The sequence below is a fragment of the Medicago sativa genome, chromosome 3, assembly GCF_051527215.1.
Source record: "Medicago sativa cultivar Bolivia chromosome 3, Bolivia_mono, whole genome shotgun sequence".
Lineage (NCBI taxonomy): Eukaryota > Viridiplantae > Streptophyta > Magnoliopsida > Fabales > Fabaceae > Medicago > Medicago sativa.
In genome coordinates, this window is record NC_140751.1 from 36,732,646 (window position 1) to 36,758,994 (window position 26,349).

A 26,349-nucleotide genomic window follows, 5' to 3' on the forward strand; every position below is an offset into this window, starting at 1 on the left:
GTGTAAACGAGGAGTTTGCTGAGAGCTATTGAATAAGGACTACACTAGTGGATTTACTTCCTGGCTTGGTAGCCCTGCGTGTTGTGTCGAACTAGGTCAACAAACTCACTGTGTTCTTTACTTTCTTGTCATTTATTTTCTTGTTTTTATTTCTGTTTATCACGCGTTGTTGGAACATTAACCGGAACACTGCAAACGTTAAAACATCTGACAGAACATCTTAAAACAAGTACGCTAGAATTTCACACCGCAATCTGATTATACCCCGAATACCCATCCAAAAAGCAATAAAAGGCTTGGCCAGCCAACCTCTCTATCATTTGATCCATGAACGGTAACGGGAAGTGGTTCTTCCATGTTACGCATTCAACCTCCGGGAATCTATGCACATTATCCTTTTTCGTGGTTCAAAAGTTTGGGCATGCCGCGTGTGGTGGAAGAACAACTTGATAGAGCTTTAGCTAACACCGGTTGGTTCAATATTTTTCCTACGGCTACGCTAGAGAATTTGACATCCCCGTCTTCAGACCATTATCCCATCCTTTTAAATAGTTGTCATGTGCAACGATCTCATTTGCATAAACGCAGCTTCCATTATGAGAATGCTTGCTACCCGGAACCAGGTTTCAACGATTTCGTGACTGATGCTTGGCATATGCATTCACCAGATTCAATTGTCTCTAAATTATCTTCTTGTGCGGCTGACATGGTGGTATGGAGCAGAGACCATTGTAACAAATTGAAATCCGATATTGAAGAATGTAGGCGGCAGATACAAACTATTTGGTTGAATAGTTTTGGTCCTAGTCAAGAGCAAGTTGTGAGTCTTAAAAAGAAGATGTGCAGATTTCTTTCCCAAGAGGATGCTTATTGGCTGCAACAGGCGAAATCTCACTCGTATAGAGACGATGACCGGAATACGAAATTCTTTCATGCTTCTGCCAATGTGATGAAAATGTGATGCTCACCTCGCCATTCACTAAGGAGGAGTTCCGAGAGGCCATGTTTTCTATGCATCCGGACAAATGTCCCGGTCATGATGGCTATAATCCCGGTTTCTACCAACAGTTTTGGAATTTGTGTAGTGATGAGATTTTCAAGGAGTGCTGTGAGTGGCTTGATACAGGTCATTTTCCGCCTAATTTAAATATGACGAACATAGCTCTCATTCCAAAAGGAAATTCTCAGGCGTCTATGAAAGATTGGTGCCCCATTGCTCTTTGTAACGTGTTGTACAAGCTTATCTCCAAGGTGCTTGCAAATCGTCTCAAATTAGTTCTTCATAAATGTGTGTCAGAAAACCAATCAACATTTTTTCCTAATAGGTCCATTCTTGATAACGCGATGGTGGCTATTGAAGTTATCCATTTTATGAAGACGGACTAGAGGCAATGACTAGTTTGTCGCTCTAAAGCTCGATATCAGTAAAGCCTACGATAGGATGGATTGGGAATCTGTTGACTATAGTGTTCTTGTTAATGGTGAACATGTTGCACCAGTAATACCGGGGCGTGGTTTCGGACAAGGGGATCCGCTCTCCCCATATCTTTTCATCATTTGTGCAGAAGGTCTTTCATCTTTAATCCGACAAGCTGAGGAGAAGGAAACCATTTATGGAACTAGCATTTGTCGGGGGGGCACCCCCAGTTTCTCATCTTCTGTTTGCAGACGATTGCTTTCTCTTTTTTAAGGAGGAAGAAATCAGGCTCATGTTATGAAGAACATTCTTAATGTGTATGAGGTTGCGTCTGGTCAAGCAATTAGTTTGCCGAAGTCAGAAATTTTCAATAGTAGGAATGTGTTCGATGAGTTAAAGCAGAACATCACAACCATTTTAGCAGTCAGAGCTGTCTTGGGCACTGGTAAGTATTTAGGAATGATGTCTATGATTGGAAGAGATAGGACAACCACATTTGCTTATATTAAGGACCGTGTGTGGCAATGCATTAATTCGTAGAGTAGTAAGTGCCTATCTAAGGCAGGACGTGAAGTTATGATCAAGTCGGTTCTCCAAGCCATTCATTCCTATATTATGAGTCTTTTTTAGCTACCGTCCACGTTGATTACCTCTATCGAGAGAATGATTAATTTGTTTTGATGGGGTCATGGCAGAACCACTCACAGAGGTATAAATTGGTTGAGTTGGGAAAAACTATCGATTCATAAAACTCATGAGGGTTTGGGTTTCAAGGACCTCTCAGCTTTCAATCTTGCGATGTTGGGCAAGCAAGGATGGAAATTTCTAACAGAACCTCAGTCTCTGGTTTCTCGAATTTTTAAAGCTTGGTACTTCCCTTCTAAATCCTATCTTGATGCCACTGTTGGTCATAATCCAAGTTTTGTTTGGTGTAGTATCTTACGCGCTCGTTTCATCATGCGAGGTTGTAACATCCCGCTCGTCGATATTGGAATATTACCAGCCGAACGTGTCAGAGAACAAATGTTCATGGAATGTAAGTATGATGGAGAATATTTATTAACGATATCAGTCAAGTATGGACTTAAGTATCAGTGTCAGGCAAACATGGTTAAGGCGAAGGGCAAAATGGTAAAAAGCTGCAAGGGAGTATATAAGTGATTTTGGGGCCAAAATATTCATTTTGGGGCCAAAAATAATAAGGAAAATAAAGAACAGAAAAGTAAAAGGCACAAGAGAATTGTTAACCCAGTTCGGTGCAATGTCACCTACTTTGGGGGCTACCAAGCCAGGAAGGAAATCCACTAATGTAGTCCTTATTCTCTAGTAAACACCCTGTTTACACTAAAGACCTAGGACCTACCTGTATTGACTTCAACCTAGGAACTCCTAGATCTGAGATCCCATCTCACTCCCTACAACACAATCACAGCCCCTGTGATTCTCAGTTTACAGACTCAATCAAAATGAAGTTACCTTCAAACAATCTACCTAACACTGTGCTTCACAGCTTTGGTGCAGTACACAAACTATCTACCTCTTTGCTTAAAAGCTTTAGAGGAGTGAACAAATTACAACTCAAAACACAGTCCTAAACATGCATCAAGGTGATACACGAAAGGCTCACGAAAGGCTCACAATTAACAATAGACTCAAAACCCTAAAAATGATCTAATCTTGTAATGACGACCTTGGTGGTGAATTAGGTCTTGTAGTCTTCTATATATACTGAAGCAATATGGGTCAAAACAACTTGTTGGACTTCAGAACAATTCGGTGATCCATTTCACGAACAACAGAACCAGAAAAGGAAACTCCTAATATGTAGACACATAATTAGGAACATGCTGATCACCTCCAAAACTTTCCTAATTAAATAGCACAATCTTAGGAAATCACAAAAGATTTGATCCTGTACTAAAAGTATGCAGCTTGACCAACAAGAATAAAGGTCTGGATTCCTTAAAAACGCTTGCGAAAATCAAGGCAAGGTGCAGATCAACTGAACCATGCCAGGATGTTGGAACGTCGTGTCCAACATCTCACATGAATATCTGTTTTAGGCAAAAGTGAAGCCAACATACAAATATCCAACAGAAGCTTCTTGGACAAGAAACAACAAAGAAATGGATTGAAGCTTGAATTGGTTGAAGATCATGGATGAAGCAGAAGCTAGGGTTTGAGCTTGAAGCTTGAAGGAATTACAAGAAACTGGTTTAGGTGAGTTCCATAGATAGATTACCTACCTTTAGGTTTGTATAATCTTGTGAAGAAATCATGAATTATGTTAGTTTATGAAAATAATGTTATAGATCCCCTTTGTATTATTTATGATCAAGTATTGTTAATTGTTACCATGCATATGATAAAGACTGTTTTTATGATGTTTTGGATGATTAGGATGGGTTAGGACACTTGAAATTGAGGTTTCTATGTCAAGAATACGATTTCTGCACTTTTAGACTGATGAATGTTCGCTTAAGCGAACGTACGTTCGCTTAAGCGAAGGAATGGCAGAACCACCAAAGCTGTTTGCTTAGAGTTCGCTCAGGGTTCGCTTAAGCGAACAGGTTCGTTTACAGTTCGCTTAAGCAAACAGCCTCAGCACAGCACTTTTTGAAAATGTTCCGGTGGTCCAGAAATGCCATTCAAGGCCCGTTTCTTGCAATCTTTTAATGAAAAAAGAACCCCTTAATTCCAAGAGTCTAAAATACAATTTCAAACAAGGTTTTAAACAAGGGAAAGGCATGGCAAATCATTAACAATGTTTGTTGATAAATGAAATGCAAGAGAGTTTAAGCCGAATTACTCGGGTAGCGATGAACTAAGAAAGGGTAAGAATGTAGAGCCTCAACATAGCTAGTTGAGAACTAGAATGCAATGCATGTGTCCTATGTAGGATAAGACGCGAAGTGTTAAGTGTATTCTCTTCGCATATGAATAAGAACGACCATGCAAGCTTGATAAGCAGTGAATAGTTAAGTTAATTCCTTCTCTTTGAACGAGTACGAATATGTAGATAGTTTACCGCCAAACGGGTAGTTCACGGACCCGTGGTAAATGAGAAGTATGTAGTTTACCATTAGTCGGATCGATTAAGGATCCGAGGTAAATAAGAAAGCATGTATAGGTTTATCCTTTCATGAATGTTTAAGATGAAGACTTTAATGAAAGACGTAGGTTCCATGTCTCTTGTGATCCACACTAGGTTGGATCTCAAGGGGTTTCCGCTAGGTGAAACGGGATAAGCTCGTAAGGGGGCTCACACGTCATTGAGGGAGTTCTGATACTACCTTAGATAGGTTTTCATCGGTTAGATAGGGATTGTGCTCGGGATTACTCCACCCCGGGGCTCTCCGTAAAATGAACTCAGATAATGTTATTGTTCAACGCTAACCTCTAACTTATGGAATGAATATGATTATGATCATGATTTACGATATGATGTTAGCCATGAACAAGTCATGTAATAGAGCCTTGACGTAGATCGTCGAGAACTAGTATGATAGCATGAATCCTAAAGTATGTCAAGATAGAATATGTTGTTAGATACAGACGGGTTTAAGCAAATAGAGAAAGCTATAAATGTTATGCCGATGACGATCTTAGGTTTCCCTAACCATCCGGTTTAGGACCGTGTCATGAATATGTTAAGTTAAGTCTTGATGCGTTTAACGAATCTTAGGTTACCCTAATCGTCCGCCATGACACGTATGATGTTAGCAAGACCTATGACAAGTTAAGATGAATCTATGCGGCGCTAGTATGCACAACCGTCTAAGTATGCAAGTCCCCACACACGTATAATCAACCGTCAGGTTGTATTGTAGACACTTGGTAACCGTAGGTTCCCCCAAGGTTACCTATAGCCTAGGATTAGGGGAACTCACTGAGACATTATGTCTCATCCCAATCCTTATTTGTTTCAGATAAGCAGGATGGGCTTGCTAGCTTGTAGCCAGATGGATATTTCAGCAAGCGATCGTTCGTAACTGCTGCAGGATGTCAGGGATTTCAAGGATGTATTTTCTACATTTTGGACTAGTAGTAGAGTTTATTTGATTGTATGAACGCTCATTGTTGTATTAATTATTCATTCAATGTATTATAGTTGTAAATTTTTTTAATGTATCCAGTATCAAGTTAATGCACATGCTAAACTTCCTAGGTACGTTTATTATGGGTGTTACATTTGGTACCAGAGCAGGTCGATTCAGATCGTGCCATGGGTCATTAAGTTACAACTAAGGTAGTGGGATCATTGGGTTCCGAGTAAATGTTCTAATTGTTGTTGATCAACTCAATTTAACATTCGACGGTTAGGACGGATGCCTGAGAGCTGAATAGGACCCAGGAGGAATGAAGTATGTGATGAAGGTGAACTGAGAAGTAAGAACTCGAAGCCAGTTATAGTAAGAGTTTGATCGTGCTAGAAGGTGGCCGGTGAACTAGGCGGTAGAAGTTTGAGTCCTCTAGGAATGCAAAGTAATGTTAAGATGGAATGATCCGACAACGTTGGGTGATATGTTAATGATACTTCGTATACCGTAAGTGAAGAATTTGAAAATATCTAAGTATGACCGGGAGTTTCGGTAAGAGTCATTGTTGGAATGTGATATAGAAAGGAAATATATTTTTGGAAAGTAAGTGCAAGGCTACAAGATAAGGAGAAGTCGACATATGTGGACGGAAATTGGTAAGCTTTCAGGGATAGTAGTATGAATAAGGTTCTAACATTGGATGTTGATTGAGTCGACAGAGAAACAAGTCAAGCCATTCGTAGTGAACGAGTTTTATGTGGACGTTTATGTTAAATGATATCATGATTAAGGCATTAATTTATGATGTGCCAAGAATTGTACCGAATGATGTTGATGTTTGTCATGCATATGTTATAGAATGTTTTTATGATGTTGGGAATGACTGATGTGCATTGGGTTATTCGAGAAATGAGATTTTTTATGCAAAACATGTTTTCTGGAAAATAGAGTTGAAGAAACTCACCAATAGCGAAATTTTCGCAATGAGCGAAATTACTCCAGAGGATTTCGCTGATAGCGAACCTGGGGCGAAATGTTCAGTTTTTCCGAAAACTGTCAGTTCGTCTCTAGGGTCCGCAGTGACTATTAGGGGGGTTGTCTTCACAATCTTTTACGTAATAAACACCTTTTATAGCATCAAGTAATGAATGCATATTACATCCTAAGGTTTCCAAAGGAAAAGGCATGGACAACCATTAACGGAATCGATTCGGTTTAAGGTAACTTCGGAGATTAATGTGTCAAGAGTTAAGAAGGAGCTTAGACCAAGAGTTTGGAGGTTTCGGTTTATGGAATGGACGGTACGGACGTAAAGACATGAAGTAAGAAGTTAAAGTGGTAAAGAGTTATATAAAATCACAAGATTCTCGGATTTTGTGGAGTTATGAGTACCCCTCGAATCTATGTTTTGCTTGATTGACTTGCTAAGGCTCGTCATAAGGACGAATCAAAAGTTTACATGGTTTTAGAATGGTATACATATATGGGTGATTGGAGTTGACGTTCTTGAAATTTAAATGGAATTTTGCAGGTACCGGTCGGTCATGACTCGCGCAGAGTAAGCTAAAATTCATATGGAGCAAGATTTGATAGCACAGTTGTGTTGTCAACTCATTCCATGAATTTTATGGTAACGACTAGGACCCGGATTCAATATGTTTTTATATATATATATGATGAAGAATCATCAACGCCAATGACCTGTGTGTTAATTTATGAAGTTTTCTTTAAAAGAAAAGTTAACGAGCAAGCATTAGTATGATTACGCAAAACATAGTATGCGAGAATACGAAGATGCAATGTTGGATGTTCAGGAAAGGCATGCACGAGTACATGATGAGTCAACTATGGAAATTCGAGATTGCTCGGGAACAAGTTTAAGTATGATATGGATATGTCAGGAGGTAAACCCAACCAGTAAGAATGTAAGATCTATCCATCAGAGAATTAATATGATAATACGATAAGTCTAACATGAGATTCAATCTTACAAGGCAATGAGAAGTGCAAGATTACGGTGTTGGTTGCCACATGAAAGGTCTTGAGAAAACTTCAAGAAGATGGTATACATATAGGAAAAAGAATGTGAAGTTTCACTCGTCTCAATGGATTAGATTATTGGTTAAGGCTAACCGGTGGGAATCAGAGTGGCGCAATGGAATTTGATAGTAAGAATCTTCGTGAAGAACGCCCGGTGTAGTAATACGGATTTAGCAAGAAGCATTATGAGAAGAGCGAAGAGTTCTCGAAACGTTAAGTAAGTAATGAGACTTATATAGTTAGTGATGGATATGGTAAAGGTATAATGGATGTGTCCTCACCTAAGTAAGATAGGAAGCTGGAGTGACTACAAATGAAGTAATCGGGTTGCTTAATTGGTGATGTCGAATACGCGCAAGAACTGTTAGTCGGTTAAAAGAGTATTTGCTATGACAAGAGAGATACATGTAAGAGTTGAAAGATTCCCTTTTCGTTACTCAAAGTAATGATCGAATCATCAAGTGTGATAATCGGTATTCGAAGAAGAGATGCCATACGGGATAAGGTAACAACATTTGAGCGTTACTCGAATATGATGTTCCGAAGATTTAAGTTCAGTGTTCTTGGGACAAAGGAACGAGATATTGTCATATGGGTCAAGGATCTTACATGATTTATGTTATGCGATGTGTGTCTCTGATATATATATATATATATATATATATATATATATATATATATATATATATATATATATATATATATATATAAGTTAAGAAGGAATAAGAAAGAATCCACTTTTGAAGTTTAAGAATCTTATCACGGAAGGAGATACGATTTATGAGTTATGCACGATGAGATTCATACCCTCTTATGCCATACTTGTTAAGAGATGATGATACTTGCTAGAATAATGTCAAACCATGATTTTATAACTTTTTAAGTTAAGATGAGTAGTAAGGGACTTGGAAACGAAGTTTATTTTTAAAAAAAAAAACATTGTATCTTTATATTTTGAAACCAATGACACACGTCCTAAGCGAGTGGGCTCACTTAAGACGTGCGGGCTTCAGGACCAACTCGTCATTGGCGAGCGAGTTGTAAACCTTTTTCAAAATTTAGTGACTCGTCATGTGGTTCTGCAGTGCCGTTATGGGTTTGGTTTCGCAATGTTCTTTTAAAAAGCCATGCATATATTCGTTCCAAGGACCCGTATACCAATGTTTAGAAATTTTTTGAAACAATATGTTAGAACAAGTATCATCATTATCTAAGAAGATGCGACAATTAAGAGTAAGCAAGACACCATGGGAGATAAGGTTTGATGAAATAAACAACAGTGTCCGCTTAAAGATCGTACGGAATGTATGAATTTTTGTTATGAATATTTAAGCGCAAGTGGTTTAAGACGGAAGTTTCAAGCACATGTGAACTATAAGACTGGTTAATAGATGTCAGGTGTATTGGCATAATTGAATTTTGCTTCTCTATGCCAAGTTATAAGAGTTACCCATGAATTCCGGTGCAATGAGACTGTGATGAGATCGGAAGATTTCTTAAGACTCGGAAAGAGATAAGAGATTTTTAGAATCGTCGAGATAAGTAATGTAAGCAAGAGGCATGAGTCTCGAGATACAATAAGAAAGATTATGTATGAACTATGTGTATACATGGTAAGATGTCTTAGAAGCAAGTAAGCACTTCAGTGAAAACCTGGATTCCAGTAGAACCCGAGTTAAAAGGAAAATCCTGAGTGTTCTAGTTAATGAAAGGTTATTTACATGAATGGATTATGCTAAGCAAAAAAGACATGGATCCGAGATAGCTAGTTCAACATGCAACAAGAATAGGTTATGACCAAGATGTTTTAAGTTAAGCCTAGACTATGAGAGAATCAATTCCGACATTAGAAGGATTACTTCAAGATGTTATGCTTTGAAATCGGTAAGTGTTAAGTGATCTCTAAATTTCGAGGACGAAATTTTTTTAAGGGGGGTAGAGTGTAACATCCCGCTTGTCGATATTGGAATATTACCAGCTGAACGTGTAAGAGAACAAATGTTCATGGAATGTAAGTATGATGGAGAATATTTATTAACGATATCAGTCAAGTATGGACTTAAGTATCAGTGTCAGGCAAACATGATTAAGGCGAAGGGCAAAATGGTAAAAAGCTGCAAGGGAGTATATAAGTGATTTTGGGGCCAAAATATTCATTTTCCATTGCTCTTTCTCTCTCTAGGTTTTTGAGAAGAGAATTATCTCCTCCTTCTCTCTAAAAACCGCCCCCTCTCCCTCAATCTTCTTCCATCAAAGCTTCCAAATATATGAATTAGGGATCAAGCATGGATCATAAAAGCTTCTTGCACAAGAAACAACAAAGAAATGGATTGAAGCTTGAATTGGTTGAAGATCATGGATGAAGCAAAAGCTAGGGTTTGAGCTTGAAACTTGAAGGAATTGCAAGAAACTGGTTTAGGTGAGCTCCATAGATAGATTACCAACCTTTGGGTTTGTATAATCTTGTGAAGAAATTATGAATTATGTTAGTTTATGAAAATAGGGTTATAGAACCCCTTTGTATTATTTATGATCAAGTATTATTAATTGTTACCATGCATATGATAAAGACTGTTTTTATGATGTTTTGGATGATTAGGATGGGTTAGGACACTTGAAATTGAGGTTTCTATGTCAAAAATACAATTTCTGCACTTCTGGACTGATGAACGTTCTCTTAAGCGAACGTACGTTTGCTTAAGCGAAGGAATGGCAGAACCACCAAAGCTGTTCGCTTAAAGTTTGCTCAGGGTTCGCTTAAGCGAACAGCCTCAACACAGCACTTTTTGAAAATGTTCCGGTGGTCCAGAAATGTCATTCAAGGCCCGTTTCTTGCAATCATTTAATGAAAAAGAACCCCTCAATTCCAAGAGTCTAAAATACAATTCCAAACAAGGTTTTAAACAAGGGAAAGGCATGGCAAATCATTAACAATGTTTGTTGATAAATGAAATACAAGAGAGTTTAAGCCGAATTACTCGGGTAGCGATGAACTAAGAAAGGGTAAGAATGTAGAGCCTCAACATAGCTGGTTGAGAAATAGAATGTGATGTATGTGTCCTATGTAAGATAAGACGCGGAGTGTTTAGTGTATTCTCTTCGCATATGAATAAGAACGACCATGCAAGCATGATAATCCGTGAATAGTTAAGTTAATTCCTTCTCTTTGAACGAGTGCGAATATGTAGATAGTTTACCGCCAAACGAGTAGTTCACGGACCCGTGGTAAACGAGAAGTATGTAGTTTACCATTAGTAGGATCGATTAAAGATCCGAGGTAAATAAGAAAGCATGTGTAGGTTTATCCTTTCATGAATGTTTAAGACTAAGACTTTAATGAAAGACGTAGGTGTCGTGTCTCTTGTGATCCACACTAGGTTGGATCTCAAGGGGTTTCCGCTAGGTGAAACGGGATAAGCTCGTAAGGGGGCCCGCACGTCACTGAGGGTGTTCCGATACTACCTTAGATAGGGTTTTATCGGTTAGATAGGGATTGTGCTCTGGTTTACTCCACCCTGGGGCTCTCCGTAAAATGAACTCAGATAATGTTATTGTTCAACACTAACCTCTAAACTAATGAATGAATATGATTATGATCACGATTTACGATATGATGTTAGCCATGAACAAGTCATGTAATAGAGCCTTGACGTAGATCGTCGAGAACTAGTATGATAGCATGAATCCCAAAGTATGTCAAGATAAAATATGTTGTTAGATACATACGGGTTTATGCAAATAGAGCAAGCTATGACTGTTATGCCGATGACGATCTTAGGTTTCCCTAATCGTCCGGTTTAGGACCGTGTCATGAATATGTTAAGTTAAGTCTTGATGCGTTTAACGAATCTTGGCATAGCGGTCTTAGGTTCCCTTGACCGCCATGACACGTATGATGTTAGTAAGACCTATGACAAGTTAAGATGAATCTATGACGGCCCTAGTATGCACAACCGTCTAAGTATGCAAGTCCCCACACACGTATAATCAACCGTCAGGTTGTATTGTAGACACTTGGTAACCGTAGGTTCCCCCAAGGTTACCTATAGCCTAGGATTAGGGGAACTCACTGAGACATTATGTCTCATCCCAATCCTTATTTGTTTCAGATAAGCAGGATGGACTTGCTAGCTTGTAGCCAGATGGATATTTCAGCAAGCGATCGTTCGTACCTGCTGCAGGAAGTCAGGGATTTCAAGGATGTATTTTCTACATTTTGGACTAGTAGTAGAGTTTATTTGATTGTACGAACGCTCATTGTTGTATTAATTATTCATTCAATGTATTATAGTTGTAAAAAAAATTAATGTATCCAGTATTAAGTTAATGCACATGCTAAACTTCCTAGGTACGTTTAGTATGGGTGTTACAGAGGCAGAGCTATGTGGACTATTGGTTCTGGTGCGGATATACCTATTCTTGATGCTTCTTGGCTCTCTAACGGAGAGTATATTGATGGAAACATTACCGGAAGTCATTATGTCCGTGAATTTAAGGTTCAAAGCCTTATGTCTGTCCAACGCAAAGGCTGGAATGTTCCTCTGATACGACAGGTTTTCAGCGATGATGTGGCTGATTGTATTTTGAATATGGCACTTTTCGAACAAGTTCAGCACGATCATTTGATTTGGAAGGCGGAGAAGAATGGTTGTTACTCGGTGAAGAGTGCGTATAGATTATGTGTTGAAGAGTTGATCGACGTTTCTCATCTTCATCGTCCGGGCAATTGGAAGGATATTTGGCGGCTTAAGGTTCCACCAAAAATTAAGCATCTGTTATGGCGTATGTGTAGGGGTTGTTTACCTACCCGTGTCCGTTTGCAAGACAAAGGTGTGTCGTGTCCGACAATGTGTGCTAGCTGCAATTCTAATCATGAGAACATGAACCACATTTTCTTTGAATGCCCTTTTGCAATTCAGGTGTGGAACTCATCTGGGATGTGGTTTGATGTCCAACATGCAACTATGCAAACTGATTCTGCTGTTGAGGCCATTTTTTATTTGCTTCTCAACTTGTCCGTGCAACTTAATAAACGTTTTACTGCTTTATGTTGGAGTTTGTGGAAGCATAGAAACCTTAAAATTTGGGAGGACGTCACTGAGATTAGTGTTGTTGTTGTTGACAGAGCTTGAGGGTTAATTGTCGACTGGCAAGAGGCTAATGCACCATAGCTGAACGAACAATCTGCTACAGTTCAACCGCACGTTTCTCAGCATATTGCTTGCCAGCAGCTGGCTGCTGTCACAGTCCAGCAGACTGTGTTGCAGCAACAGACTGCTCGTATAAGCACTGCTGTTCAGCAGTGGCAGCCACCAAGCATCGGGAGGTTTAAGTGCAACGTGGACGCGGCCTTTTCGGAGCAATTTCAAAGGACATGTATTGGGATTTGTTTACGGGATGATTCCGGAACTTTTGTGTTAGCCAAAGTGATGCATTTTGATTATCTTTACCTCGTGGATGTTGGAGAAGCGTTGAGACTGTTCCATGTTATTCAATAAATGCAAGATATGCAATTTAATAATGTTGAGTTTGAATTTGATTCGAACGTGACTAGGGATGCTTTCCATTCACGCCATACAGACGACACAGAATTTGGAAGCATTATGAAGGCTTGTAGGGAGATGTTCTATGTACATTTTACAAACTCCAGGGTGGAGTTCACTAGGCGAAAAGCGAATGCGGCGGCTCATGTGTTGGCACGAGAAGCCTTTTCCTTAGCTAGTCCCACTATTTATTATGTTATCCCAAGTTGTATTGAATCCATTATTATTAATGAAATGCTATAAACACCTTTCTCTAAAAAAAAAAACAATTAACAACAATTAGGGTTGGCAATCAACTAAAGAACATATAATCATCAAATCAGTACCATAATTGAAGGAAATTACATTCAATTTCACATTACCTTAGAAATTACAACAGTTAGGGTTTGTGGAGAGAGATGGAGATAGCTCTCTAAACTGAAGAAGGAAGAGAGTAATCGTGGCGGTGATGAATGGAGAAGGAGGAGAGTGGTCGCGGCTCACCGGCGGTGGTGTGGTGGTGGATCGATTTGCTTTGGTTGGGAGAAGAAAAGTATCGCGTTTCTTTCTCAGAGTTCCAGATGAAAGAGAAACAGGAAGGGGAAATGAGACTGGACATAAAATGTTAGTATTACTGAAGGATATTTTTGTAATTTCCAGTATATAAATTTTTTTATTTTTTTTTAGGATGGGGTGGCGGTGGCTCCCCCTTGCCACCCCCATTTCCGCCACTGGACACCACATGACATGAATGAAATAGTTAAAACAAGTTCACACACACAATGGAACATTCATTCCTTCCCGAAAGAAGCAACTATACTACCGCTGCCCATATTTCCTTTCACCTTGTTCTTGTTCTGTGATAGAAGCATTTAATCCTAAACCTGTTAAACGACGGCGGTGATGATTTCAAACACTGAACAACGGTTCCCGTACCAACTCTTTCATCATGTCCATCCAATCCAAGCAAACGGTTTGAAGTAACACGGGTTGATATTGACGATTTTCTCCTCCTCAATTTAAAACAGGTACCCCTTAGCAAATCTCAACCATGCATGCATTTAGGTGCATTAGTTGGCCTATGGTAGATAAATTTCGGAAAAAATTGCACTCTGTCTATTTTTTAATCAACATTTACGAACCCTATTCTTTGGAAAATTACACACACCACTCTTCAATGTTGTTTAAATTACATATTCTTTCTAACCAAGCCTTCTCCTACTAAGTGGGGTGGATGGCTACATGGATGAAACGCCGCCGCCATAATGCTCATAGAGATTCGACTACGTTTTACATTGGATTTGGGCTTGAGACTAGGGATGCATATATCACATATAGACAGGATTAACATAATACCTTTTTAAATTACATATACCTTTTCTTTACATAATAGAAGATAGATATGCAATTAAGAGGAGATAGATGTCTTGTACAAATATGAGTTATTCAAACATACCTCAGGAGATGTGATTGTAATTTCTCCACAAATTGTTCCAAGAGTAAACTAATTTACATCAGATCCACATCCTCAGAAATAGTGTTTTAATTTTCTATATTGTGCCAGTTGTGTGTTTTGATTCATTCAATCTTTTACATTTCATGGATTGTAACAAAACAAATGTATATATAGTACATGAATGTGAAATTTTGAAATGAAATACTCAAATTGAATAACACAAGCTAAAAAATTCTCCGCATGCTATATATTCTTGAGCCCCGTCTAGAAAAAAGTCTCTAGCTCCACCATAAGATTCACACCTTTCCCCATCTTGAAATACTATGGTGCTCTTGCTTTCTTTTGCTTGTGTTTCCATACATTTTTTGCCACTAGTTGTGTACCAATCACTCTCTTCACCATTCTCTATGCCTAAATCTTCTTCTTCTCGTAGTTCCTCCTGAACTTGTAAGTTTTTTACATCCGACAAACAGCATACTTCATCGGACTTTTCCGATGAAGAGTCTTCCATTGCATAAAAGACATCGTCGTTGCTATCAACTACACATGGCATTAAGGAGACAACCTGCAATGTATAAAGCTCATAATATTAGTCAAATTATATGATCTGTGTTTTAAGTTGTTTTATGATGATTTCATGAGTTTGATTTTTGGATGTATTGCTTCAAGACTCAAACACACATACACACACGCGCGCACACACGCAATAACTTATCTGTTATTTATCTTACCATATTCATTGTAAACCTTTCCTTCGGATTCTTTCTGAGACATTTTTCCGTTACTAGGACCAATGAAGCAAGTTGTTCTTCATCATAGGAGCTGCTGATTTCCGGATCCATCAACTGAAGGTACTCCCTTCCTCCAAGAAGTGGCCTTGCCTAAATTTTTTTGCGCAAAAAACATAATCAATGAATACAGTATGATATAACTGCCAGGTTTCGTAAGTTATAAAATAAAACCTTGCATTTAGGTTCATAATGAAAGTGAATGTGGTCTTGGCTGAAAATATGATGAACAATTCAGGCCTTTGTTAGTACAGATAAAAAAAGGCTCACTCACATAGGATATAATTTTTATGTGAGTTTAAAAAGAATTATGAAGTGAGATTTATAAAATGGAGTATCTAGTATCTAATGATTTGCTACTAGTAGATTCTCAAGAATACAGTATTTTCAGATATATTGCAAACCGTGGACAGTAAGAACCGTAGCACGAAAATTGTTCCTAATATGGTTAGACTATTTTATGCATAAAACTGAAACATATTTTCTGCATCTATATATATAGCATAAAGAAATAAAGTCTCATAGTTCTTACCCGCTCCATAAGACATTTCTGTCCTGGTATTTTATCCGAAACCATACAGCCTGTGATCAACTCTAAAAGAACTGCACCAAAAGAGTACACATCTGCCTTTGTTGATAGTTTTCCACTCTCCTGATACTCCGGTGCAGTGTATCCACAATTCCTAAAACTTTTATCCTTGCAGCTATTCTTCAACTCATGTCTTTCTTTTCTAAACACAAAATCTCCGAGCTAAATGATATTTGCATTTCAATAAAAAAAAAAGGTAGTTTGTTAAGATGTCAAATAGCTTCTTCATATTCAAAGTTAGCACAGTATAAAATAGCTTAATGATTTTAAGGTTCAAGGAAGTACCAATGGTGTATAGTCATGATTTAGAAGAATGTTACTTGGTTTTACTCTTCCATGTATTATGTTATTTTCATGTAGATACTTCAGACCATTGGATATACCTATTGCAATTTTCATCCTTTCTCTCCAAGTCAATAATCTACCACTTTTCCCTGCATGAACATGGATTTCAAACCTCGTTTATAATAACAAGTTCTAAGTTTAACATTCACATATTTAACCTTACTTGATAAGTACTGATCAAGCGAACCGTTGCATGCGTACTCATATACGATCAACAATTTATTTTCTCGTAAACATGAACCCAGAAGCATGATCAAGTTTTCATGTCTAGCAGTTGTGAGCAACTGGACTTCTGACATAAACACCTTCTCTTCCTGCAAGCTTGTGACTTGAATTTTCTTAATAGCTATTTTCAGCTTATTATCTAACTGACCTTTGAAGGCAGGTCCATATTCACCTTCAGATAGAGAATACATAATTGAAAATCCTTCTGTAGCAGCTTCAAGCTCTTCATAAGTAAATTTCCTTTGACATTCATTATTTGGCCGTCTACTTTTGCAGATTGAACATACCGAAGACTTTGAAAAATTGTCCAAAATGCTTTTGTCTTGATTCTCATTCAATAAACCATCATCATCGGAGTTGTAATCTGTTTGATTTTTTTCCTGGAAAATCATCGGAGTTGTAATCTTTTGTTGTTTATCTACCTCCTCGGTCTCTGTCTCATTACCTTCTATGTGGAAGCTTTCTTCATTGTGTTGATTTTTCTGGATCTGCTGATCCTTGTTTGTCTGTTCAATCACGTCATTCGCTGTAATTGCTGTTCTGAAGCTTCTCTCTTCCTTGAATGTGTTTCTGTCAATTTGGTCTGCTTCTCGGCTTACCAGATCAGCCATAATTTGACCTATCATTTGTTTATGGTTAAGTCCTCCCTACCTCCTTAAGGAAAAAGTTCAATAAAGAAGCAAATATAGCAGAAATTGAACCGAACAAGTGTTTAATTCTGTAAATATTTATCTACCAATAAGTCCCTCATACCTTCTGTAAAATTGTTTTGTACTGGGAAAAATTCTAACATTTTAAGGTCCAAAAGAAGTTTCTTATCCCTTTTTATGTAGTTTTCCTAAAATACCTTGTGCACTAGTCATGAGGGTGGTCGGCTCATCATTTGGTAAATCCGAGTAAGAAGAAGAATCTTCAATGACACAACTCTCATCTGATTCTTCTATACCTTGTAATGCTGATATAACCTGAAATAACCCAAATAGCCATCATATGTAACTTTTAAATGATATGTAACCTATAAAGTTTTACATCTTCTTGTTTTCTTGTATTTTTTTTGTTTTGAAAACTCAAATGTTAGTGTTGTTAGTATTATGTTGCGGGTGGGGATCGAACCCTCGACTTCCTTGTCACACCACTGTGTAACTCCCTCACCCCAACCATCAAGTCATCCTTATATCCCCTCTAAAGACTGTTTTATTTTTTATTACTTTTTTCATAATGAACTTGCAAACTAAGGTTTTAAATGTGTGCAACGACATCAGCCTGCAATTGAACTGTGATTATAAATCATAGAAAAACCTGCATCGCAATGCTGCATCGGGTTGCAATGGCCACATCAGGCTGCAACAGACCATATAGTTCTTATATCACACAATGCAGGTCTGTGACATGTACTTTTTTATTCTCTAGTGCCGTATTTATCTAGTAAATGAACTGAAATGATTCTTCGATGTAATTTTTTAAGACCATATTAAATATCATTGAGACTTACCATATTCATTGTGTATCTTTCCTTAGGATTCTTTTTGAGACATTTGTCTGTTACTTGGACCAACCATTGAAGTTGTTCTTCTTCATAGGAGTTACTGATTTTTGGATCCACTAAGAGTGCATACTTCTTTCCTCCAAGTAGTGGCCTTGCCTAGTAGTGCAAACAATATACAAAGAAGGAATTAGGTATGATGCACATAAGCAAACCAATTTAAAATGTGAACACGGTGAAAACAGCACTACATTCATAGACAAAAAAATAATGTTATGTAACCCTAGTAAGTTAGTTGCAATAGTAATTTGTCTCTTACCCATCCAACAAGGCTTTTTCCGCCTGGTAATTTGTCCGTTGCCCTTCGGCCGGTGATAAGTTCTAAGAGAACTACTCCAAAGGAGTACACATCTATCTTAATTGATAGTTTCCCATTCTCCAAATACTCCGGAGCTGCATATCCAGAATCTCTTCCACTTTTATCTTTGTAGGACTTCTTTGGTTCAAATTTCACTTTTCCAAAGCCAAAATCTCCAATCTAAAGAAAACATATATAAAAGTAGAAAATTATTTTTTGAAACTTAGACATTGAGAAAAATGCATCAAATCCACAAAAGGTTCAAGCAAGTACCAGTGGTTCAAAGTCATGTGTTAGAAGAATGTTACTTGCTTTTATACTTCCATGAATTATACTATTCCCATGTAGGTACTTCAAACCTCTAGCAGTACCTATTGATATTTTCACTCTTTCCCTCCATGTCAATGACTGGAAATTTCCCCCTGCACAATGTCGTAAAGTTCGTTAAATCAGAAAATTAATTGAAGTTTGAAGCATTAAGTTCTTAAACCTTCATTTGTATATAAAGAAGTGAGAGTAAATATATTAGTCCTTACGTGATAGGTAATGGTCGAGAGAACCATTGCATACATGTTCATACACAATCATCAATTGACTTTTATCTGTACATAAACCCAACAGCATGACCACATTTTTGTGTCGAACATTGGTGAACAACTGGACTTCTGACTTGAATATCTTCTCTTCCTGAGACTTAGAAATTGGATATTTCTTAACAACTATTTTCACCTTACTCGGCAGCAACCCTTTGAAAGTAGGCCCATCTTCACTTTCTGATAGAGAGTTCTCAACTGAAAATCCTTTAGTAGCTTCTAGGAGATCATCATGAGTAAAGTCTTTCATCCGTGAAACTTTTGGTCGTTTACTTTTGCAAATAGAGCATGCAGAGGATTTCGATTTCTCCAAAATGATTTCATCTTGATGTTCATCATGTGAGTTCTCGGTGAAGCTATTCTGAAGTTGTGTTTGAACTATCACTCCACTAATAGGCACGGGTCTTAAGCCTCTTTTCATTTGAACAAAGCTCTTCTCTTCTTCTTGATCTTGATCAATAATGTGGTTAATACCACTTTCCTGGGTTGAAATGCCATTCTCATTGTGGTTTCTCTTCATAATTTCTTTGAACATGATTTCTTTAAAATGACTCGGCTGATCCATCATGTGTTGACTTAATATCATGTTTCCTGAGTCCAAACTTTGGGGCCTTCTCTGCATGTGTTCATCAATCTGGCTCAATTCATCCGAGTTTTTCTGGCCAGTCATGTAAAAGTGATTGTTTTCAACTTTTATCCTTAACGTACTTTCTTCCTGAAAGGAGATGCTCTCTATCTGCTCCACTTTTTGGATTGGATAATTAGTTTCTTCTGGACCTACTTCTTTTTTACCTTGTGAATCACGTATGCTTTGCACAGATGTTGAATTTAATGCAACTTGAGGAGGAAAGTCTTCTGTCATGTAACACTGTTTGCTGTCTACGATGCCTTGTAATGTAACTTGTGATCCATCGATATCAGACATAATTCTAGAATCTGATGTAGCTGAAGTTAAGTCTTCTGTAATCTGGCATTGTTCGCTATCTGCTATGCCTTGTAATGCAGAAACAACCTGAAATTTTGCCAAATTTACACTTGTGATGTAAATGATATTATTTTTACTGTATAACTAATACGGTCCACCTGAATGTCTGAGGCAATTATAGGAAGAATACCATTTTTATCATGCAAAGAATCCAAATATGAGTCACTTCACTTCTGAAAAAAAATCATTGAAAGTCGAAGCACGCCTACTCAATCATGAAATGAAAGTCATGATCTACACATATAGTTTATGTTCCGACAAAAAGAAACCGAGTGTGCTTTACATGAGAGATTTTATTCATTGTAAAATCATTTTTTGTACTTTGCTTGATAGTTATTTTTTGTTCAAGTAGGTATTAGATACTATAGTGAATGGGATATTGTAGTAAATGGGGCTTACCATGTTCATGGAAAATCTTTCCTTAGGCTTCTTCTTGAGACATTGTGCTATTACTTTTACCAACCAGCGAAGTTGGTCTTCTTCATATGTTTTGCTTATTATAGGATCCACCAAATCTGAGTACTTCTTTCCTCCTAGAAGAGGCTTTGCCTGAAAAGGAAATATAAAGAAAGAAAATAATATCAATATGTCTAATGTTCATAAGCAAAAAATGAAAGGGTGATGAATTAAACTATTTTTCAGGAATATTAGCTTGTTGACATGTTTCGTGTGTTTCTTACCCATTCAACAAGTCCTTTATCTCCTGATATCTTATCTGCGGCTTTGCGTCCTGTAATCAACTCTAAAATAACCACACCAAACGAGTATACATCTGTTTTAGTAGATAGTTTCCCCTTCTCCTGATACTCGGGTGCAATGTATTCAGAATTCCCTATGCTTTTATTATTGGAGGACTTCTTTGGTTCGAGTTTTTTTCCAAGGTCAAAATCTCCAAGCTAAAAATATGTTTATCATTTACAATAAGAGTTAGTTGCATAAAATGAGAAAATGTATATTCGTATTGAAAATGTATATTCAACACAGCTGTCAAGGTTATATACCAGTGGTTTGAAGTCATGTGTTAGAAGAATATTGCTTGGTTTTATATTGCCATGAATAATGTTATTGTCATGCAAATACTTTAGACCTCTGGAGAAGCCTATCGCCACTCTCATCCGTTCACTCCAAGCCAATGTTTTGCGTCTTTCTCCTGCATAATGCAGCAAGTGTCTGTAGTATTAAATTTTTTGTTTACCATTGACATATAAATCAAACTATTGAATGAGTCTTCTATTCACATGCATAAAATTCCTCACGTAGCATTGAACGATATATCTTACTCGATAGATACATGTCAAGTGAACCATTGCACGCATACTCATATACGATCAACATGAAGCGATCTTTTGTAGAAGAACCTAATAGCATGACCACATTGTTATGTCTAGCTTTGAGGATAGTTTGAACTTCTGACTTCATTTTTTCCCTAACTTGAAGGTTTGTTATTTCATGCTGCTTAACTAATATTTTAAGATCTCCCTCCAGCTTGCCTTTGAAAGTGGAGAATGGATTTCCACTTTCAGAGAGACAGTTCTTCAATGAAAATCCATCTGTGGCTGCTTCAATTTCTTCATAAGAAAATTCCTTCTGCCATTCAATGTTAGGTCTTCTAGTTTTGCAGACAGTGCACATAGAACACACCGAGGCATTTTTTGTTTGATCCTGGCTCATATGAAGATGTTTTGCGTGATCATTGTTAGTCAAAAGTGTTGTGCCCGTATCATCCTCATGAGGCATGTTTTCAATATGTTCTTGATCCTTGCACTGCTTATTTTCTTCTCTTTTGTCTATGATTTGGTTTCTGTTTATATCATCATCCATGCTAGAATGATCTGGACTTGTCTGACATGTTTTTCCATTACTGTGAGCAATGAATGTTGAGCATCCCTCGTCGTTATTGGACTTGCAATGTACCTGGCTCACCCCTTCAACATTGATTGGACCTATCATTATATTGTTATCAGTATTATTATTGAATGCTCAAGAAGATCTGGAACAAATGAACAAGATATTTTGTCACAAATCGAAGATTAATAATGAGTTGTTATTTTGACAGACAAATATGACATCAAATTTCGACACAAATTGTTATAACTACTGAAAGGACTGAAAGTGTTCCGTTACTCACTCTTAGGGACATTATCAATGCCGGAAACATCTCCACATGGGCTTTCTGGTAAACTCCCATATGACTCATGGCTGTTACATTGTATTTCAACTGCGAGATCAATAGGTCCTCTTAGGCGTTCTATGTGATTTTTACCCAATACTCTAGATATACCACAAGAAAGCGTCTGCAGGAAAAACTCTTCGTCTTTCTTCATTTGCCTGTAAACCAGGTGCATTCTTTCATTAATTTGAGGTCTTCTTTAGTGATATGGTACAACCAATGTATAATTTTATTTCATGCTCCAAATTTGAGAAAGCTGTAGCATTAGGTTTCAACAACTGTATAATTTTCATATAATCTATACCTATTAATAAAGGCAAAACATTGTTTTGGTGTAGCCTATTTTATATACCATTTTTGCCCTTCAGTCTATTCAATTACTTGCTCATGTCCAAAACTAACTTTAGGGCAAAAATGACTTTTTTTTCTATTCTTTTACGGTTTTTTCCTTAACTGCATTAAAGGAGGTTATATGATTTTTTTAACAAAAACTTCTTTATCCTTTCCATGTTTCTCTAATATATTTTTTGTTTCTCTTTTGCATTCCAAAAATATCTTACCAACCACTCAAACTAGAATTTGATTAAATTTGTACTTTTAATTTTTCCTTTTTCAGTGGCTCTGTTTATGGTAAATAGGAGGGCTATGCCGATAACGGTGATATTATGCGAGGGAAAACCCAACATCATATCAAAGAAGATGAGTAGCGACCAAAGTAAGAAATAAGAAACTCAACCCATATGAAAGAGAGAGGGGGTGCGTTAAGGAAAAGGCTAATGACCAACCATATGCGAGAGAGAAGGTGGATGAAGAATAGAAGACTAAGGCGTTGGCGACAATAGTAGACCTAGAAGATAGTCACCCTTTGTAGTGGGAACACAAAACTGAGAATGCATATTGTCCAACTTTCGCGTTCTGGTTGCGTCCAATGATCTCCGCGTTAAAACTATGGGAAGAATGACAATTAGTAATTTGTTTTAATTTTGTGCTTCTCTTTTTATTATTTATTTGATTTGATTTTGGAGTATTTCGACTCAAAGTAGTTTAAATTTAATTCAATTCAATTTGATTATTGCAATATTCAAATATGTAAGATGCCTGAGAAATTTATTTATTTTTTGAATTAAGATGGTGGTAATTAACCTTATGGTTCATGTATATATTTTATTGCCTATTGCATTCCTTCATTTTTCTTCTTCAGTCACTGTAACATAGAATTGTCCTGCATTATCAAAAGCATAGAGGTCTCCGGTAAGATTCAATACAATTTACTTATGTTCCAATAATCAATGGTTAGTGTAACGTGTTTTTATCCACTCTTTCCCTCTATCTACTTTTTTTTTTTTGATACCAATTCCGTCTATCTACTTATCAAAGGGAACTTAGAAATTATGCAAAAAGAATGTTGAAGACGGCAGGAAGATTGATAATGCATAAATCTCCTTGACTCCAATGGAATGATTTGGCATCATTTTTATTTTTATTATTATTTTGTTTTTGGTTGTTAAAAAGTTTTGTATATTCACAAGTTTAACTATTGTGCATGTATTAATTTTTTTTTACAACTTGCAAGAATTTTTTTTAACAAATGACGGATGATATTATTACATGTTTTTTTAAAAGAAGGATGATATTATTACATATCATCCCATAGTTGCTAAGGTTAGTGCATTGATTCAACCTTCCTTCTCTTCTTCGAATATTTTCATAAATAATTTCGAAGTCTTGATCACGTCTACCATCTATAGGGCAAATATATTAAAATAATTTTTAGACACTTAAGTTATTCATCTATTAATCACCTTGACATATAAAGGAATATAGAGAATCGTATGATACTATGATAGGTTGATGATGCGATGAAAATAGAGACAAAGGAAAGAAGAAGAAAAAAACATTGAATGAGTGTTAGAAAAATGAGGTGTCCAACTATCATTATATTGTTAAAAAATATCTATTTTCATGACAAAAAGAAAAATCGCTACTATGTATATTCAATCTTATTCTTCATGGCATATGATTTGCTTTTTTCAAGAATGTGATGGAACTGATTAGAGTGTATGAAGACTTGGAAAACATTGATGTTTGCACGATTTTTCGGAATAGTCAAAGATTATGTTAGTACTATGTTTATTTCAATTTTAATTAAGACCTCAATTTTGTTGTCTTTCTACATGGTGTTAACTCGATTATATTTGTGTATAATATACTATATGTTAATTTATACAAAAAAATAAAATAATAAAGTATATATACACACGTCAGTGCAGTAGAAAAAGCGGACAGACGGGCACGGGAGTGCCCGTCTGGACGCTAGTTATCATTAATGCAAGCAATCCAATTTTACTTATACAACAATTCATTATTGTATCTTTCTTATTGTATTCATTTCTGTATGAATTTCACTTTATACATGACCTTGTTTTATATATAATAATAAAACAACATAGAGAAATCAGATTATTAGTTGATTTAGCCTAACCTGTCAAGTATCACCCAAGTTGCCTTTAGGTTTTTGGCTCCTTCTATAGCAAAATCTTTCGGCGAAGATCCTGCGTACAATTGTATCTTAAATGCAACCTGAAAACATAATGCACAACTTCATGAAATTCATGTTTGTAAAACATACATGTTGCAGCACCGCAGATATTAATCTTGTTTCACTGATGACTATTTCTAGGATGAAACATATTAATGATGTTTAGGAACCATCACTAAGTATGATCAACTTCCAACAAGCCATGCTTGATATTGATATTACCTCATTTGAGTCATACAATTTAGCAATCTTTGCAAGCTCCTCATGGTTCAGATATTCTTCCTTCTTCCTTGCAAGTTCTCCGTCAATGATCCGCTGATTTACGCCAACCAGTGCATTGCTGTCTAATGCGCTTTTGTAACCCACTATAAAGGAATTGGTTGAATGGTAATAAGAGAAAGTGAAATGAATATATTGCACAAAAGGCTTACAATGTTATATCTCATTAATTACTCAATACGACACTACGTACGTGCGTTTTTTAAATTACGATGGACTTGCAGAAATTACAGTTAGCCATTGTGATTCTGACAAACTCGCCACGAATCCAAACATCCATAAAAAGACTCAAGCTTTCTGTTTTTCAATTATCATTTTTAAATTCCAATTTTTTCTTCCTTGAGGTGACAATATCAACAATTCATGACATAACAAGAATAAATGAAGCACAAACACGCACATTAGACATGACACTGACACATTAACATAGTAATAATTTGAGAAAATAAAATAATTGAATATAACCACATGTATCGGTGTTGTGTCAATATTAAACACTAAAATATGTCGAACAATGAAAAAACGTTCAATTTAAAGTGTCAGTGCTACATAGAAAAATTTCTTAAAATCGTCAATTGTATTGAAGATTACTTACTAGGATTGTAAACCTCATACAGGATTGCCAATAGGGTGACCATATCTGTTGGCTTTAGGGATAAGCCATTTATAACCCAAGAAAATACTTTGAAGTTTAGTTTAGATGCATCCTGTATCACCACTACATGCTTTTGATCAGTGGCCATGATTTATGATGGTTCAACCTTAGAATAGTTATAATGAATCACTAGCTTCACATAAGAACCCTAACATAGAGTCTTGCATAAAAAAGCATTAGTCTCTAGTTATAAGAGAGACATGAAGGAGACAAGTATGAATATACAAAGTGTGATGGTATTATTGCATTTTAACATATGTCAATATAACATTTCTTGTGCATATCAAGTATCCTATGTAAATGTTCCTCTTAATGTAACGGATGACTGATGCAAATGATTCTTTTTGGAAAAATCTAAGCTTGTTATTATCCTACAAAAACCATTGTCTTTTTTTGAGGTTGTCATCATAGACATAGAACAAGGTATTTACTAAGCTGTCAATGAGAACAAAGCATTTCTTGGTGTTGTGAAACTACCTATAATTGCCTGAGATTCCAAAGCCCTAATATTCCAGCCACATGCACTATGGTCAGTGGATGAAGCCTAAATAGACCGGACAAGGATTCTATTTTGTATTTATGTATTGAAGCGATAATGAATCTTATATAACTATTTTGGCAAAAGGTTGTATTGCCCGTGTAAAGCTCAAGAAGTAAAACCAAATAGCTTTGTTCGGTACAAAATTGTGTCTTCACAAAAAAAGACATGACAAATAAATCTTATATAACTATTTGGGCAAAAAAAATAAAAAATAAGATGGCCAGCCTAATAGTGTCGGCATTTTCAGTTAAGCTGGATCTTTTTATTTTTTTTTTATTGAGGGAAGCTAAGCTGGATCTTATAAACTTATTGAATTCTCTTTCA

At 36.7% G+C, this 26,349-nt stretch overlaps 3 protein-coding genes across 3 annotated transcripts; 2 read left to right on the top strand and 1 right to left on the bottom strand.

The window, feature by feature from the left end:
* Positions 1-355: 355 nt before the first annotated feature.
* Positions 356-961, top strand: LOC146937421 (uncharacterized). Its single transcript, XM_085749423.1, has one exon. The coding sequence runs from the start codon at positions 356-358 to the stop codon at positions 959-961; it is 606 nt and encodes a 201-aa protein (XP_085605549.1).
* A 480-nt stretch (positions 962-1,441) lies between these two features.
* Positions 1,442-12,995, top strand: LOC146937422 (uncharacterized). The gene is made up of 6 exons (XM_085749424.1): positions 1,442-1,568; positions 1,692-1,866; positions 2,113-2,548; positions 11,607-11,699; positions 11,856-12,552; positions 12,691-12,995. Exons 1-6 carry the CDS (start codon positions 1,442-1,444, stop codon positions 12,993-12,995), a joined length of 1,833 nt encoding a protein of 610 aa, XP_085605550.1.
* A 1,570-nt stretch (positions 12,996-14,565) lies between these two features.
* On the bottom strand, positions 14,566-25,572 carry LOC146937423 (uncharacterized). Its single transcript, XM_085757781.1, has 18 exons — positions 25,425-25,572; positions 24,773-24,915; positions 24,494-24,591; positions 21,970-22,169; positions 21,122-21,784; positions 20,843-20,991; positions 20,522-20,737; positions 20,241-20,390; positions 18,800-19,868; positions 18,537-18,685; positions 18,225-18,443; positions 17,915-18,064; positions 17,270-17,387; positions 16,361-17,041; positions 16,138-16,286; positions 15,796-16,014; positions 15,207-15,356; positions 14,566-15,040 (listed from the first exon to the last, which is right to left on the bottom strand). The coding sequence occupies exons 1-18, from the start codon at positions 25,570-25,572 to the stop codon at positions 14,681-14,683; spliced, it is 5,031 nt and encodes a 1,676-aa protein (XP_085613907.1). The 3' UTR covers positions 14,566-14,680.
* Between the last annotated feature and the right edge of the window lie 777 nt (positions 25,573-26,349).

Excerpts from the sequence above, each read along its gene's own strand:
- LOC146937421 (XM_085749423.1), top strand. The coding sequence starts at position 356 with ATGTTACGCATTCAACCTCCGGGAATCTATGCACATTATCCTTTTTCG.
- LOC146937423 (XM_085757781.1), bottom strand. The coding sequence starts at position 25,572 with ATGGCCACTGATCAAAAGCATGTAGTGGTGATACAGGATGCATCTAAA. Across the intron at positions 20,992-21,121 it reads ACTTGACATGTATCTATCGA|GAGAAAGACGCAAAACATTG; the intron begins GTAAGATATATC and ends TGCATTATGCAG. Across the intron at positions 20,391-20,521 it reads ATAAAGGACTTGTTGAATGG|GCAAAGCCTCTTCTAGGAGG; the intron begins GTAAGAAACACA and ends TTTCCTTTTCAG.
- LOC146937422 (XM_085749424.1), top strand. The coding sequence starts at position 1,442 with ATGGATTGGGAATCTGTTGACTATAGTGTTCTTGTTAATGGTGAACAT. Across the intron at positions 1,569-1,691 it reads TTTCATCATTTGTGCAGAAG|GAGGAAGAAATCAGGCTCAT; the intron begins GTCTTTCATCTT and ends CTCTTTTTTAAG. Across the intron at positions 12,553-12,690 it reads TTTTACTGCTTTATGTTGGA|TTCAACCGCACGTTTCTCAG; the intron begins GTTTGTGGAAGC and ends AATCTGCTACAG.